Source organism: Lotus japonicus, chromosome 1 (genome assembly GCF_012489685.1).
Source record: "Lotus japonicus ecotype B-129 chromosome 1, LjGifu_v1.2".
Taxonomy (NCBI): Eukaryota; Viridiplantae; Streptophyta; class Magnoliopsida; order Fabales; family Fabaceae; genus Lotus; species Lotus japonicus.
Window position 1 is genome coordinate 108,684,490 of NC_080041.1, and position 16,630 is coordinate 108,701,119.

At 35.5% G+C, this 16,630-nt stretch overlaps 3 protein-coding genes across 3 annotated transcripts; 2 read left to right on the top strand and 1 right to left on the bottom strand.

Moving 5' to 3' along the window:
• Window positions 1–828: 828 nt before the first annotated feature.
• On the top strand, window positions 829–9,769 carry LOC130729033 (signal peptide peptidase-like 5). Its single transcript, XM_057580650.1, has 14 exons — window positions 829–1,000; window positions 1,156–1,314; window positions 1,385–1,496; window positions 1,701–1,817; window positions 2,197–2,354; window positions 3,071–3,250; window positions 3,567–3,601; window positions 3,739–3,895; window positions 4,917–4,970; window positions 5,081–5,173; window positions 7,037–7,179; window positions 7,831–7,901; window positions 9,234–9,317; window positions 9,405–9,769. The coding sequence occupies exons 1-14, from the start codon at window positions 890–892 to the stop codon at window positions 9,500–9,502; spliced, it is 1,572 nt and encodes a 523-aa protein (XP_057436633.1). The 5' UTR covers window positions 829–889; the 3' UTR covers window positions 9,503–9,769.
• An 878-nt stretch (window positions 9,770–10,647) lies between these two features.
• Window positions 10,648–11,473, top strand: LOC130729034 (uncharacterized). Its single transcript, XM_057580651.1, has one exon. It carries the CDS (start codon window positions 10,737–10,739, stop codon window positions 11,247–11,249), a length of 513 nt encoding a protein of 170 aa, XP_057436634.1. The 5' UTR covers window positions 10,648–10,736; the 3' UTR covers window positions 11,250–11,473.
• Window positions 11,474–14,849: 3,376 nt separating this feature from the next.
• On the bottom strand, window positions 14,850–16,057 carry LOC130729035 (auxin-responsive protein SAUR71-like). Its single transcript, XM_057580652.1, has 2 exons — window positions 15,912–16,057; window positions 14,850–15,802 (listed from the first exon to the last, which is right to left on the bottom strand). Exon 2 carries the CDS (start codon window positions 15,508–15,510, stop codon window positions 15,001–15,003), a length of 510 nt encoding a protein of 169 aa, XP_057436635.1. The 5' UTR covers window positions 15,511–15,802; window positions 15,912–16,057; the 3' UTR covers window positions 14,850–15,000.
• Between the last annotated feature and the right edge of the window lie 573 nt (window positions 16,058–16,630).

Genomic DNA, 16,630 nt, shown 5'->3' on the forward strand with positions numbered 1-16,630 from the left:
TAATCCTTTAGAATAAATGCCAAAAGATCATCTAATGATCGTAAAGTTCCCTTTTGTAGAGGTTACACGGAGTCCTAATTTTGCTACTAATGGGGCTTGTTGCTACTAATGGAGCTTGTTGGGCCTTACTTTGCTACTAATGAGGCTTGTTGAGCGCTTATTCATGAGCTATTTTTAAAAATTTATTAAATAAATTGAAAATAAGCTATATATAATCATAAACTCTTTTTTATAAGTTATATTGAGGAGCTTACGAAAATAAACTCAAAACAGCTTATGATAGGTGATGAGCAACTTGCGTAAGCTCTCCCAAACACTTGCATAAGAGCTTATGCTATCAGATAAACTCAAATAAGTTATTCCAAACGGGCACTAATGATTAATAATATATAGGTCTTGATGTAAAATCTTCAATGAGTCGTTCTTCTGATCATTCTTTTGATTGATTCCGATGATTTTCTTCATCTTCAGATTCAATTTTTGTTTGGGATGTTTTTTTTTTACATGAGTTCTGATGTTAAAAACCATTAAACGTCACATAAAATTTGTTTACATTGACGGTGCACACATCATTAATTCTTTTCTTAAATTCTATATCAAAATTACAATTTACAAAATCTTAATATGATAACTTTAAAATTATATAATATATATTTTACTTAGCAACGGGCACAGAGATTTAAAATTACTTTTATATATAAGATTTTATACAAATGATATTATAGATATTTATTTATTTATTTATTTTTTCAAGAAAAGAAGATAACTGAATTATAGGAGAGGGTAAGTACCAAGTCTTGGTACTAGAGGGAAGGCAGTACATATAAAGCAAGTAAGTAAACAAGAGTATTGAAAGAAATTCACATCATCGCAATTGCAACACAACAGTATGGCGTCTTCTTCTTCTCGTGGCCTGCGTGCGTTGGCGTTGTTCCTGTTTGTGGTTGCGGCGTTCGCCGACGATCCCAAGTCCAAACCCTGCAACAACCCCTTCCGATTGGTACTTTCATCAATTCAATTCAATTCTTGTTTTCTTGTTTTAGATCAGAACCTTATTAATTAATCATAATCTTGTCTTGCGTGTCATTCATGAATTTCCCTTGTTAACGAACTTTCACCACCGTGCGTGCATGTGCATTGCTTCGTGATCTGCAGGTCAAGGTGAACAACTGGGTCGATGGTGAGGAAGCCAATACTTACGACGGCGTCACTGCAAGATTCGGCTCTCTCTTGCCTGAGAACCCTGAAAATAGTGTCAAAACCCCTGCTATCTTTTCTAACCCTGTAGACTGCTGTTCCACCTCAACTTCACAGGTTCTTTTCTATTTCCATCTTTACTTCTTTTCTCCTTTTAGTACCCTCCACTCACTGTTCCCCTTTGCAGTTATCTGATTCGGTTGCTCTCTGTACACGTGGGGGTTGCGATTTTACAACCAAAGCCGCTTTTGCACAATCTGGAGGCGCTTCTGCCATGTTGCTCATCAATGATGAAGAAGGTGAGTATACAAAATATGAATTCATTCTTCAATATAACTAGTAAGTACTAACAATTGAATATTAAGCATTATGATTTGCTGATCGAAACGTTGCTTCCGTTGCAATTAATGACTTGCACTCCGTTGTTACATCTGCTATAGTCAATATACTTTTAGATAGATCATCAAGTTTTGTCTAATTGCTAAGTATTTCTTTTTTGTCAGATCTCTTTGAGATGGCTTGCTCCAATAGCACCGGAGGAAACATTTCAATTCCAGTTGTGTTGATTACGAAATCAGCAGGAGAAGCTTTCAACAAATCTTTAGCATCTGGAAGGAAAGGTCAGTCCTTCAATTCTTAGATGCGAATGACCCTTTGTTTTATTGTGTTGTTTCCTTCTTTTTTGGCCATAGTAAGATGTTTCAATGAGTTAAGGTGTCTTTACATCATATGGTTCACTCTGCCAAACATGACAAGTTTGGTTGTTGTTGTTGTTACTTAGATGTGTAATTGTGTATGAGGATAGTTATTCTCCTTACATTGATCGGCAGCCCATGTCTCCTTGCACAAACACATAATGCACCTATGTGTTCTCATGCACCCTCTGAATAGATGAGATGAAATCAATATTGCTGGATTTATCAATAAAATAATGTACTTTATTCTAGATTTCAGGTTTATTTTTTATTTATATGGTTAATTTTGAATTGTCTATTGCAGTGGAAGTTTTGTTATATGCTCCACCAAGCCCACTTGTAGATTTCTCATTTGCATTTCTGTGGTTGATGGCTGTTGGAACAATTGTGTGCGCTTCACTATGGTCAGATATAACTACTCCCAAGAAGTCTGGTGAACACTATAATGAGTTGTTTCCTAAGGTTTTTCCTCGCATCCTTATATCACGCTTAAAATGTATGAAGTGTACTTGAATGTGTTTTTGTGATGCCTTAAGCAAGCAGTATTCTGGATGGGATGACATCTGTCCAGCAAAAAGTCACGTAATATTTGGACAATGCTTAAATGGAAAATGTGCAATTTCACTGACTTTGGCACATGTACTAATCTACGTTTGCTCCTTCATGAACCAACTATCTCAAAAGTTTAATGTGTTGGGTGACAACAGATGTTTGATTTTATATTATATTTCTAAAAAACCCCTCACACAAAAGCCCATTGACCTATATCTGTCAGGCAGCCATGGTACAAGCTTCGTCACCGCGTGCCAAATTGGCTCTTGTGTGGACAATGCACAAACTCACATTGTGCAGAAATCCAAATTTTTATAAGAGTAACTGAGGAAACAAGGGTAGAACTCCAAACCACTTGATAGAGGCTCTGATACCAAGTTGAATACGTATAATGAATATTTCTATACACTTACAAAAAATATTTGTACACTATTTGATATTCTTTATTATAGCCACCGATCATCATTAAATATTACAACTTACAAGTTTCACAATTGAGTGAAGGAGCCTGTCTTCTTCTTTCCATTTTATTTACCTTTACAAATTTATTGAGTTTACTTAAACCACATCTTCAATTGCATTACTAAGGATGTGTAAATATTTTTCTTCTTTATTTCTTTTGCTAGGAATCTTCAAATGTCGAGGGAGCGAAAGATGTTTCTGATAAAGAAATTCTTAACATCAATTCAATGTCTGCTGTTGTATTTATCATATCAGCATCTGTCACTCTTGTTCTATTATTCTTCTTCATGTCATCTTGGTTTATCTGGGTGCTTGTTGTACTTTTCTGCATCGCTGGTGTCGAGGTAATGTAATTTATTCATTTCGGTGGCCTTTATTCCTCTTGCAAACTTAGAAGATCATATTTATGGTGTGCATGAAGAGGGTATTAGTTCCCTATCATTCATGATTACATTTACCGCCTTCAGTTTGTATTTTCAATTCGGGTGTTTGACATATACTAATAAAATTATCCTACATGAACCTTGTTGGATTTTAGCCACATAAGTTGTATGAAGGAAAGAAATGAGAGGAAATGTCTGAGTGAAAGGCTTTGAGAGCACACATACCAGTAAACTTAAATTTCTCTGTGCATTAATTTAAGTTTGTATTCAATTTCAGGGGATGCACAATTGTATTATAAGCCTCACGTTAAGGTACAACCAATCTCTCTCTCTCTCTCTCTCTCCCTCCCCCCCCCCCCCAAGACAGAAAATAAATCAATGTTTTCCACATGCCATGCGCTCTGTTAATTTCTCTCTGTGCTTTTCTTTTTTAAATTACATGTGAGCAGAAAATGCGAATATTGTAGTCAGAAGACAGTTAAGTTACCTATATTCGGGAAGATTTCCATTTTCTCGCTGGTAGTGTTCTTATTCTGTCTGGCTTTTGCGGTATTCTGGGCTGCTACTCGACGGGAATCTTATTCATGGGTTGGCCAAGATATTCTTGTAAGTATCAGATTCTAGTACTTGCACGATGAGTCTTTCTATTGTCATTGCGGTTTTTAAATTCAAATCTACTTAGATCAAGATACGAAGCATATTAAATTCACTTTCCTTTCATAGAAGTTGTCTGCGCATACTGATTACTGACTGTCATTTAAAGTTGAGAGAAAAGCAGGAATTTTGTACGAGGAACTACAGCAAAAGTAGCAATGGTTTCTAGTGTAGGTATTCCTAGTGTTTACATGTAGATGACATTAAAATGATATTTTTACTTTAATATGTACATACATATGCACCGACGTTTGCACGCATTGGGTGTGTGTGTGTGTAAAGTCTTAACCGAGTATATAAGTTAATGATGTCAACAGGGTACCGCAAGTATGCAGTTACCACTCTTAGAGTTCTGTTAAGCTTAGTTAGCTTTGTTAAAACTGTTTAAGCAGTTTGTTTGGAGTTAGTTGTGCCAACTCAGCCGAGCATATTCCTATATATTGTAACACTTCAATGAACCTTGACAGAATTCACTTTACTCTTTCATCCTCTCTTCTTTTCTTCTTCATTCTATCTCTTACTCCTTTGAGTCTAGACACTAACACATACACATATGTTTATGCAGAGAAATTACAAATAATAGGAATTCTTGGTTAACAGTTTCTAGTTTAGGAACAATGAATTTGTCAAGCAGTTGCTCATCAACTATTCCATGAAGTTTGAACATTGTTAACTGAGTGGTTAAGTAGTTTATAATTTGGAAATATTTAGATCAATATTTCCTTTTTCTAATGCTTCATATTCCTATTCTTTAAATTAATATTCTCACATCATTAAATAATATCTGTATGTGAGTCTTGCATGTTGGTCAAATACGACATTGATTGATTGGTTCCATATTGACCTTTCTGAAGCATTGCACAGGAATGTGGTTTGTTGTCTCAATTATGTTTTATACATGAATTGATAATAAGCTGTTTGTTTGATAGTCCACCATGTTTATTCACTTAAAATATTGCTGTGTTCTTAACAGGGAATCTGTTTGATGATAACAGTCTTGCAGTTGGGTCGATTACCTAACATTAAGGTACATGAATTCCTCATGTCTACAACAGATTAGTTATTCTTCCCTTAGTCACTCTGTTCTCTGTCTATTATAACAGTTCTAGTAATCTTCTTACACATTTGATATATCAGGTTGCAACCGTACTCCTTTGTTGTGCCTTTTTCTACGACATTTTTTGGGTGTTCATATCTCCATTTATATTCAACGAGAGTGTCATGGTTGCAGTAAGTATTTTCTTTTACAAGTAATACTTTAGTTCTTGGATTGTCTCAGCTTAGTTTCCATCTTTGAAAGTAGAGTAATATAAGTACCTATTTTCATTTACTTGACACGAAATTTTGTTTCAATAGAAAGTGCAAAAAGAAAGTAGAAACATGAAGTACACAGAATCTTTGAAGCATAGCCAGAAAGAAAGTTCATACAGATAAATACAATAACAGTTAGCTCATTAATATGTATAGATTTACGTAACTGAGCAATTTGGAATGAAGGATCAATTCAATTAGAGCTAAATCAATGAAAATAGTTTGTACTCTAATGTTTATCTATTTGGCAATAACTTTCTTTTGGGGTGGAGCTCATAGTAGTCAATCCCGAATAGCGTCCGGCCCCAAAAGGTAGTGTAATATAAAATCATTCAGAGTCATTTACCCAACGTTTTACATGTTAGAAATATAATATAAAACCATTCGGAGTCCTTTACCCAACACCTTAAGATTTTGGGATAATTGGTTCATGACATGGTATCAGAGCTTCTATGACCAAGTGGTCTAGACTTCGATCCTTGCCGCCATCAGTTCTTCCAATAAAAAGAGTTGAACTTCAGCACTTGGTAGAAATATAACCATTTTTGTATGAGGGGGCGTGTGCATTGTTCACGCTTCAAGCTTAAGTGGGCTCTTGCATGACAGGGTGTGTTATAAATATAACCATTCATATGTCCTTTCCCAACATCTTAAGCTTTTGAGATAATGGTTTATGACAGTTTCTACCTAGCAACTCCATTTTGTTCAGGGCTGAGAGTGCACGAGGATGCATGTAAAAACATACAAGTAGTAGAAGAAGCAGAAATTTTGGTGGATATTGTCACTATAATATTGACAAGAATATTAAAGTGGGTGTGAATCCTCTCACAAAAGTTTTTATCAAATTAGGTAAAGCAACTCAAAATGAGTTTTTATCAAAAACAGCGAAATTACCTTAGAATAATCATAAATAATGTCACAACGTGTTCAAATACCTTCAACAACTAAACCAAGGCTGAAAAATATGTTGCTCTTGCTCTTTCCTTTAAAGAAGGATCCTTGTGTTGTGTCTTTCCATGCCGAGTGGAAAAAAGGAAACATTGGGAAACAAACATAATACTGTAAGAAACTAAGAATGGAAAAAATGGTGTAACATGCATAAAAATATGTGACACATGGAATAGGTAAAAATACTCAAGATCCAAGGGTAGAGGTGGTTTATTGGCACAACCTGAAGATTTAGAGGAAGAAACTGTGTGAGAGGTGATAGAATTCTCATGTGCATGAAGTCCTGAACATGGGTGGAAGGTAGAGGTGGGAAGGTGGTGCATGAGGGTGCATTAGGCACTAGTTGGGGCTGCAACTCTGAGGATGTTCTAATCGACATGCACTCCAATGGAAACCTGGAACTATACAGACCTAAGTACTAGCTGGCTAGCAGCCATGGTTTGAAGGAGAAAAAAGATGAACCTGATGGCTGGAACGGAAGCATGGCCACAAAATGGAAAGATACACTGGGAAGATTCAGCGTGTCGTGAAATACACAGAAGGGAAGTGCGTTAGGCATTTCTCTGAGTCCCTATTACAGTGTTGGTGGGAGGGTATAGAGAAAAGAAGACCACGTACAGCCCGCAACACAAGTTTACAGTAAAGAGTTGACTATCTTAGATAGGAGTGGGGAAAATATTAAATAAGATAGCTGCTCGTTCAACACTTCTCTATTATTTTTCAAATGTACCTTGTGTTTTCTCTCTATAATATGATTGTTATTTAATTAAAAAAGGAAAAAATATTGGTGTCTTTTAGCTTTGATGGTACTCTTATATGAGTTTTCGTTTATAGGTTGCTCGAGGTGACAAGGCTGGTGGGGAAGCAATTCCTATGCTTTTAAGATTTCCTCATTTTAGTGACCCCTGGGGTGGTTATGACATGATTGGATTTGGAGATATTATCTTTCCTGGTTTGCTTACTTCCTTTGCTCATAGGTACTGAATTCCTATTTAGTCACATAGATAAATGCAAGATTTAAAATATGAAGTTGTGCACATATAGCTTGGAATGATTCATATTTATGTTTCCCACCAGAAAAGAAAAAACATAGCTTTGCTCATAGGTACTGAATTCCTATTGTAGTGATAGTTATTGAAGTGATTTAAATTTTTCATAGCTTTGTAATTTTTATTTGCCTTATCACATTCCACTAGAAGAGCTACTATTTGGCTAAATGACTCATGGGCATATGAAATCGTACATTAGTTTGAGCTTTGTGTTTTTGACAAAATATCTTTATAAAATGCAGCATCTAATACTGCTCTGCATTTTTTTGATAAAATATCTTTACAAAGGAAATGTGATTTTTCATTTTTAGCTTCTGCATGGGATTGATATTGTTAACTTATGTCAAATATCCAGTTAGAATATCACAAGTTGCAACATCTGCGCTGTAAATAAAATTCAATCATGTTGTATTATTTCACAAGCCTTCTGTCTGTTAGATTGTATTTCATGCATAAGCCACATGAGTTGATGTCACTAGATAATTATTTTCTTTTTAATATTTGCTTTTGGAAGCTTTTATTATGTACTTTTGATGTCATGCTTTGTTAAGTATTTATTTTGTCTTTTGGTTGTCTTAGATTTGACAAAGATAATAAAAAGGGAGCATTAAATGGGTATTTTCTTTGGACGGTACTTGGTTATGGCGTCGGTAAGTTATTTTATTCCATGCTTGTATTCATGACTTGTCATTTTGTTGAGATTTTGTTGCTTCGATTCTCCTCATATACAGTTAAGGCCATGTTTTTCTAGGCTTTATTTGAGCATTGGTTGATTAGAATTGGGAACAATAACCTTATTCATACTCTGATGATTGGATATGCAACTACCCTGTGTTTAAGAACTGAAGCAGAACTTAATAACTTGCATATGCTTTCTCAATCACAAGGAACCTAAAATATGTATAAAAGAGGATCTAAATTTGGTTGAAATATAATCATATTATAACATCATTTGACCCTTCTGTTTGATTCTGTTAGAAGTCCCACATTGACTAGAGATATGACCAAGATAGTCCTTATAAAGAGAAGTGCAATCCTCACCTCTAAGCTAGCTTTTTGGGAAGAGTTAGTCCTAGCGCAAACTCTAATATGGTATCAGGTCTATCCTAGATCCGTTTGTTGGAGACCTCCCATATATGGGTCACCCTGGAGACGTCCAGTCCTGCACATTCCGCACTCCAGATGTCCAACCCTGGGCGTGAGGGAGTGTGTTAGAAGTCGCACATTGACTAGAGATATGGCCAAGATAGTCCTTATAGAGTGTATTGCAATCCTCACCTCTAAGTTCGGGTAGAGTTAGGCCTTCCAAATTCTAATAGACTCATTGCCTTTTACATTTTCTGCTAAATCCCTTCCCGAGCCATCAAAAAGAATTTTATCAAACAAAACTTGATTTATTTTTGTCTCTAGCGTGTATCACTGTGGGAAGCAGTGAATCAGACAAGGATGAAAGTAATCATGTGAAGAGCATGTATTCTTGTTGCTCCCATTCAGTATAGATTGGATTGGTTACATCATTGTCACAATCTTCTTCAGTGACAAATCTAAGAGCAATCTTAGAATTCACCACATATTGTAGCTTGTGTGCACTAATTCATGCACTCCCTCTTGTTGGTGGCATTTTTAATATTGGAAATAATCGAGCGCTAATTCAAACTCCCACAGAGTGTACTTCGGATCAGAATGAATAAGATGCGAACCCAAGATCCACAGCAACTGATGACCATTTGTTTCTTTCTGTTTGGGCGAGGGTTTTAAATATATTTATCAATAGCTAATGCGTTAGCAGTCGTACGTTCAAAAGCATGGTTGTTGTTCAAATTCATAATGTCTTTAAGTCCCATTTATACTAGGATGCTACCAGTTTATGGTTCTATACATGTTTCATTTTGATCTGTCAGTTTTTATTTACTTGTAATTTAGATTTAGTTGTCTTAGTCCTTTATTTCATGATAGAGAGGGTCTTTCTTTTTCTGTTTCAGGCCTGGTTTTGACATATTTGGCACTATATCTGATGGACGGAAATGGACAGCCTGCCCTCCTCTACCTTGTTCCATGTACACTAGGTAACTAGTTTTGCTCTGAAATATCTGATGTGCAGTGATTGAAGCTTAGCTGTCTCATGCTTAATCGTTTTGTAACGTAATCAACAGGTGTCGTTGTTATATTGGGATGGATAAGAGGTGAGCTGAAGAGCCTTTGGAATTATGGCACAGATTCATCAGTGTCAGCGGAGCCTTCTGAAGTTTAATTCATTTAAAACTATTCGCGTTTTGAGAACTGAAGAAATTGAACTGCAGCTTCAGAAATGATTTCAACTCAATGCTACGAAATGGGTGTAGTAACACCTGGTGTATATGTGCATACAGTTAGAAATATAAATAAAATAACTCAAATGTTAGCTTAAGCTTTTGAAATAATGATTTACGACATATACTTCGGCTACAATTTATGATTTATGAGTAGTAGTTGCATCAAAAGTAAATATCTTTAATGGAGCTGTTAGGTTTCTTTTACATTTTTATTGATTTCTGTGCTTTTCTGTTAATTTGTACTATTTGGAAACGCTCAATAACTGAGTCTTACATTGTTGGTTCATTTTTTAATATTAGGAAAGATATATTTAAAAATAATTAATATTAATTTTTGAATAACAAAAAAATTATTAATAAAGAAACATAAGGGTGCTTCAACTCTTTAATAAATAAGTGCAAGCCAGATACTCCACACCATAGCAAACCACACAGCCTTCCACATCTTGTTTACCTTCTTTCGTCTACCTTCCAAAGTATGTTGAGAGTAATGAATCCTTGCCTCATTTGGATATACCCCCTCCCTGTTTAGTGTTTACCCACCCATTTGGATATCCTTTAGCATTTGCACAATTACTAGACCTTTCATCCCACCTGCATGCATTGAGAGTATTCTTGCTTTGCCACTTGTTCCCTTATTGCACATCACAGGATTTCATTTTCTCCCACCAAAGCAAAACAATGAGGTTTACGCAATGCTATAAAATTATCTTTCTACAGTGAAATAAACCCTGAAATTTTTAATTTACTTTACACATTTTTCTCCCAACTACCGGCAGGTAGTAAAATTTCAATTGGCAAATGGGACAGAAAAACATGCATCTTTCTTAATAAATATATATGTGCCTGTATGACTTTGCATTTTTTGTTACCATAAAAAAACCTCAAAATCAAACCTGACCTGTCAATCTATTTTTTGGTAAGATCATCTCTAATAAACAAGTGTGCCAACAACATCAATCTTCACATGTCTTTGGTTGTAGTGTTCATTTAAATATATTGTGTTCGGTCCTCCTACTACTAAACACTACTCACGGGTTCACTTTATGACAACACGCTAGCTTTCTCACTATAAAAATACACATTGTTGCATTTTACATTGCCAACTACCATCGATATACACATTTATTTTTTGTAAAAGTAGCCATCAGAAGTTTCTTCATTCATATTTTGATGGATCCAATTGTTTTTCTTCTTCTTTTCACTTTTCTGCCACTTGTGCTTATTGCTCAATCTTCGACGACTCTGTCCCAATCCCAGATAAGTATAGTAGGAGTTGTTTACTGTGATACATGCTCAACCACCACTTTCTCTAAAGAAAGCTACTTCTTGGCAGGTGTTGAGGTTCACATAGATTGCAGATTTAGAGAAACCTCGCCGAGAACGAGCGAGCAGATAAGCTTATCGGTGAACAGAACCACAAACCAAGATGGAGTTTACAAGCTAGATATACCAATATCATCGGTTGAGGATTCATCAGGATCAGTTAATTGCATGGAAGCAGGTTCAACAATTTGCCAAGCAAGTTTGATAGGGATCAGCAACTCATATTCCAGTTGCAATGTTCCATTTCTAAAGAGTACAACACATCAAGTGTCAACGAAGGATCATAATAATCAATGTGTTTACACCTTGAGTGGTCTGAGTTACAAGCCACCTCAAAAGAACACTAGCTTATGTAATTAAGGGAGCGTGCCTTCCTCATCGGTTGATCAAGACATGTCCCTCTTGACAATGTAATTAACTTGATGTTCAGTTTTCCTTAGTTAAAATATAATAGGTGTTTGCTATGGTACCTTAACCCAAATCAAGGTATGGTACTCAAAATGAGATAATTCAATAATAAAGAAGCATGTACAAGTTATAATTTTGATGTTATTTTATCATAGTGATGCAACATTTCATTCATAGAGACATGAGATTTGTAAGTTGTGTTTTTTTAGGCTTTGTTCATCCGTCGATCATGGTTATTTTACACGCATCTCAATCATAATCGTTCATCTCTACAACTAAATCATTTTTCATGAGATGAAATTAATTGAATAGGAAAGTGAAATGCGAAAATGTAAATTTACCAAAAAAAAAATATAATAATCATTTATTAAATTACTCAATGCGGGCACCAAAAGTGTCATGCCACCTCAATTAAAAAAACTCCACATCAGCCAAAAACGTTAGTTTTTGGACAGAAATTTGGTGGGGGACCAAAAGTGTTGACGGAGACTAACGTGGAGGTAGTGAAATGTTATTTTTATAGTTGAGGGACCTCGTTTGCACATTTTAGAAACCTGAGGGACCAAAAGTGCTAATAAGCCTAATTTATGCACTTTAAAGTGTCAACTAGGTGTGAGCAGCATGTTGGATTCGGTCAGTTTTGGACCTAAACCCCCAATTCAAACAAAACGAACAGAAGAAAAAAAATAGAATCGTGCTCGATCGAATGGGCCCTAAACTGGTTCGTGTGGCAGGTCTGTGAGTTATCAGTTCAAACTTTCAAGTATGAATTAGTTAATTGGAAGTTTTTTTTTAAGTGTAATTGGAAGTTGGAACTACGGAAATCTATTTTGTTTAGTTAATAAAATGAAACTTAAATAAATTAAGCATAAAATAACACAACTTAAATTATTTTGAGGTGGCATGACATTAGGAGAGAGAAGACCTAATAAGACTCACCCATCTGAGCTGCACATGATTCCTTTTCTTCACCACTACCCATTACCCAGGAACTTCTCCAACCCAACTTAAACAAATCAAACCCAAAAAACTTATGATCTTCATCATCTTAACCCAGAAAATAAGGATTTTTTTTTTCAGATTGTGGAAATAAAGAACAAATTATATATATCCAAAATAAACACATGGAACAGAGAAAGATAATTCATAAGGTGTGTACAAAGAAGCTTGATTCCATGGAACGAATTATATACTGTATTGTCACTAATTCAGAAGCTTGATTCCATGAATCATTAACAGGGGGAAAAAAATAAAAGACATTACAACGTAATAAACGCATGAACACTCAATCCTTTACATAAATCCTCTTCTCAAGAATTTCCACTACTTTCGATTCTTCTCTCTGAATGAATACTCCTCTGAACCCTTGCTCTTCACCAACCCCTAAGTCACCACCGATCCAGAAACCACCACCATCTTAAACCCTCACCTCACCTGAAACCACCACCAGAGCCACCATTCACTAACCCTTCCTCTCAAATGAAACAGAACCAAACCCTAATCACGACCGCAACCTCTATCCTTTCCTTACCCAGATTCGAAAAATCGACAAAGAGAGAGAGAGAGTAGCGATTCAGAAACTGAGAGGGAAGCAGCGATTCAGAAATAAAGAGAGGGGTTTCTGGGTCCATTCGCACCTCCAATGCGTCCCAAATCTCCATCTCAACAACAACCAAACCCTCCCCTCACATTATCTCTTTCTCTTGATGGGAGGTTGGGGTTAAGGTTTTGATAGGGTTGGGATTGCTGAAGAAATGGAGAAGATGATGCTGTAATTTGAGAGAGAGAACGATGAAGATGAGAAGAGAAGATGAAGAAGATGAAGTTTTTGTTTTTTTTTTTAATTAATTTTAACCATTTAAATTTTATTAAAATTCCACGTCAGCCAAAAACGTTAGTTTTTGGACGGAAATTTGGTGGGGGATCAAAAGTGTTGACGAAGACTAACATGGAGGTACCAAAATGCTATTTTTATAGTTTAGGGACCCCATTTACACATTTTAGAAACCTGGGGGACCAAAAGTACTAATAAGCCCATAAATTATGATTGACCAAAAAGAAAAATTTATGTTACTTTCACATATCACTTCCTAGTGTCCTTGACTTGGCTTAAAAACTATAGGAAGATTTCCCACGTAATAGTATAGAACTATTTGTGATTTGTGATCGTTGGGCAAGTGGGAGAATATGATAAAAATTTCAGTAGATCCATGGATTGATAATGAAAAATGGACAAGCGCAAAATATGATATGTGTTCGACTTAGTGCCAGAAATGCGGTTAACACTAACCTTTTCAACATAAACGTATCAACACTGACCTTAAGACCGACACTAATCCAATGTTATTCGTTAGCAAAAAAATTAGTGTCAGGATCACACAATAGACACTAATTTATCAACTTTAGCGTCGGTTAAGCTGATGCAAGACTTTCTTTCATTGAGACTAACACTAAAGCTGAAGAAATAGAAGAATGCAACACACCGAATTGTCTTCTGCTAAGGTAAGATGGATTTTCTTAAAGACAAAAGAAAATTGTATATAAGATAGTAAAGGGGTGCTATAACCCATATACGATAAGATAAATTCAATTAAGATGCACATGTCAATATAGACTTGTGCCAAAATAATCTAAAGAAATACACATGGAACAAAACACCAACTGTGACTCTAATCACAAGCTTCGAATCAGGAAAATATGCAGCATTATATAAGTACATACATGTACCAATCCCTGCCCCTCTCTGAGTCGACCAGCAAGTACATCTCAAAAGACCACATTACAATCACAGCATGCAGCACCATATTCGTAGGTAGATTGTTAAGTAAACTGCGATTTAATAAACATGTACACCAAAATTAGAGCGAATTGTACTACACAATTTTTTTGTTTAAATATCACATAAGATGGTTAATTCTAAACGATAAAAGAAAATACCCCAATTTTTTGTACTACACAATTTTTTTTTGTGTGAACTGGAATGAGGATATATGGGATTGGATTATTTATCCCATTTAGAAGGAATTAATTTGTAGGATTGGACCGGAATACGAACAACTTATCGTCTAATTGAATGTTGTAAAACAGGGAAAGTATAGCCTGATCTGGACTTAATTTAGATAATAAGATGGGAAGTTATATATCCACTAAAGTCTTGCTGCTATCAGGTGGAACAATTGGAAGACGTGTTGGCGAGGTGATTTAAGGCCCTTAAATTCTATCCAGAGTTTAAACTCAAAAACATCATCATCAAATTAAAGTGAGGATATGATGGTCAAAATACAAGCTCAATAATTAAGAATACCATCGAATTGGAAATGGAAGGATAATGTTATTTGATTTAGTATACTACGTACTAGATGTTGTTGACAAGAAATTTTGATTTATATTTTAATATATCATGAAGTGAACTATATCAAGTCGGCGTCCGTCCTGATCAGTAGGTGTATATAGTAGTGAACTATATCAGATGCTGCCGCCGCCACGCTACTATTTTACTCGATCTTTGTCATAAGTACTCATCATGAGAAGTTGAGAACCATATGGTAGAGATAGACAAATTGGAAAAGTTATATATGAAAATCCGAATAGGACAAACCATCATCACACTCGATCGTTTATTAATTTTCAACCTACAGATCGAGAAAAGAAAGAAAGAAAAACATCACTCTAGTAGATACATGCATTAAGTTTTGATTAAAAATCACAAGTGGTTTATGGCAAGCATTCGGGAAGGGCTAGGAAGATGATAGGAGGAGCGAGAACGTTGTTTCACAAAAGCACATCCATGAGGCTGAGGCTGATCAGGAGTAGACGTTTCTTCATCCATTTCCATCAACACCTTGTAAAACACATCAACGTTGCAAGGAAGGACTATAGGGCCTTGGCTGCTATAACCATATTCTGACTCAGCTTCTTCAAGCAACATCTTAAACAAAGGGTGGTTCACGTATTCAGTTTTGATCACGAACCTTTGCATTTGTTGCCCCACATAGACCGAGAAGCAACCTTCTGGGGCCACAACAGTAGTACTTTTGCCACGGCTTGGCCATGATTTGCTCCTTGTGATCCTTGTGGTTGTACCTCGTCCTATGGACTTGCATCGCTCCCATGTTTTTGTAATCAGGCTTCCTTTCTTACTCCCTGCAGCTTTTCCCAGCCTTTTGCTCTTACTCTTCTTCATCATACCAATACCATTACCAATACCATCCATTTTGTGTGGTGTGTGTGTGTGTGGAAATAAAATTACAAAATATATGGAGCTTAGAGGAAGATTGAAATGTTCATGTTGAAAAGATCATAAAGATATGTAACTATTCAATCACATATATAGATCATCCCCTATCGTAAACCAAATTAAACATCACTTTACTCCTTGGCCTCATCGTGTTGCTCATGATTTCTATATATACAACAATTCTAGCTATATATATATATATGATCAGGATCAGGATGGATTACAGGCAGAGATAGGCAGCTGATCAACATATATGTAAGAGATTGACCTAAAAAGAACACAAGCTGAAAATCAACAATTTGAGGAACAAGATATATAAACACACAACACTAATTAAAGGAAGATGAGAAACTGATGTGATGAGATGAGAGGCTCACGTGTTATTTCTGCATTCGCCGCCAAGAGTTTCTAACTTGGTAAAGACTTGGCATAGATCAACCCTCCACCAGTATATATATACAGTATAACATTACATTTTGCCGGGTTGTACATTGTTTAGTGGACTAATCACCATTTGTCAACGTTAACATTTTCTTTGCTTCAATTATTGCATTTAATTATTCTCTCTATATACAATTATTGCCAGTTTCTCTGCACGAGAAATTAATCCCCACAAACAAACAAAACACACACAACTTGCTTGTACTTTAATTGTCTCTCCTCTATATTTTCTCTGTCATTATCCCTTTATTGCACTCCAAAGTTAAAATCTTCCAATAAATAATTTTGTTTTTATGTGCGATAACAACCAACTTACTTGCTAGTTTTCTATCTTTTAGAAATTCAATCACCTTTGACATACTCAAACATTTTTATTCAATTTCTTAATCGCGATCTTGGTAACGTGGCTGCTTGTCTTTAAAACTTAATTAATTTCATCAAATATTTTATGTCCATAATTTAAGTCAATGACAGTTACAAATGAGTGTTTTTATACAAAAATCTAACCCATTATAAAAAATAAGGTTAACAACTGCACTTTTAGTCCCCACTATAATTTATTTTGCAATTTTAGTCCTTAGCAGAAAACATTAGCGGTTACCATTCCCACGTTAACTACCCCTTGCAATTTTGATTTTTCATCTAACTTTATTCA

Coding starts and splice junctions, on each gene's coding strand:
- LOC130729033 (XM_057580650.1), top strand. CDS start 890: ATGGCGTCTTCTTCTTCTCGTGGCCTGCGTGCGTTGGCGTTGTTCCTG. Junction 1,315..1,384: donor GTTCCACCTCAACTTCACAG/GTTCTTTTCTAT, acceptor TCCCCTTTGCAG/TTATCTGATTCGGTTGCTCT. Junction 3,896..4,916: donor GGGTTGGCCAAGATATTCTT/GTAAGTATCAGA, acceptor TGTTCTTAACAG/GGAATCTGTTTGATGATAAC.
- LOC130729034 (XM_057580651.1), top strand. CDS start 10,737: ATGGATCCAATTGTTTTTCTTCTTCTTTTCACTTTTCTGCCACTTGTG.
- LOC130729035 (XM_057580652.1), bottom strand. CDS start 15,510: ATGGATGGTATTGGTAATGGTATTGGTATGATGAAGAAGAGTAAGAGC.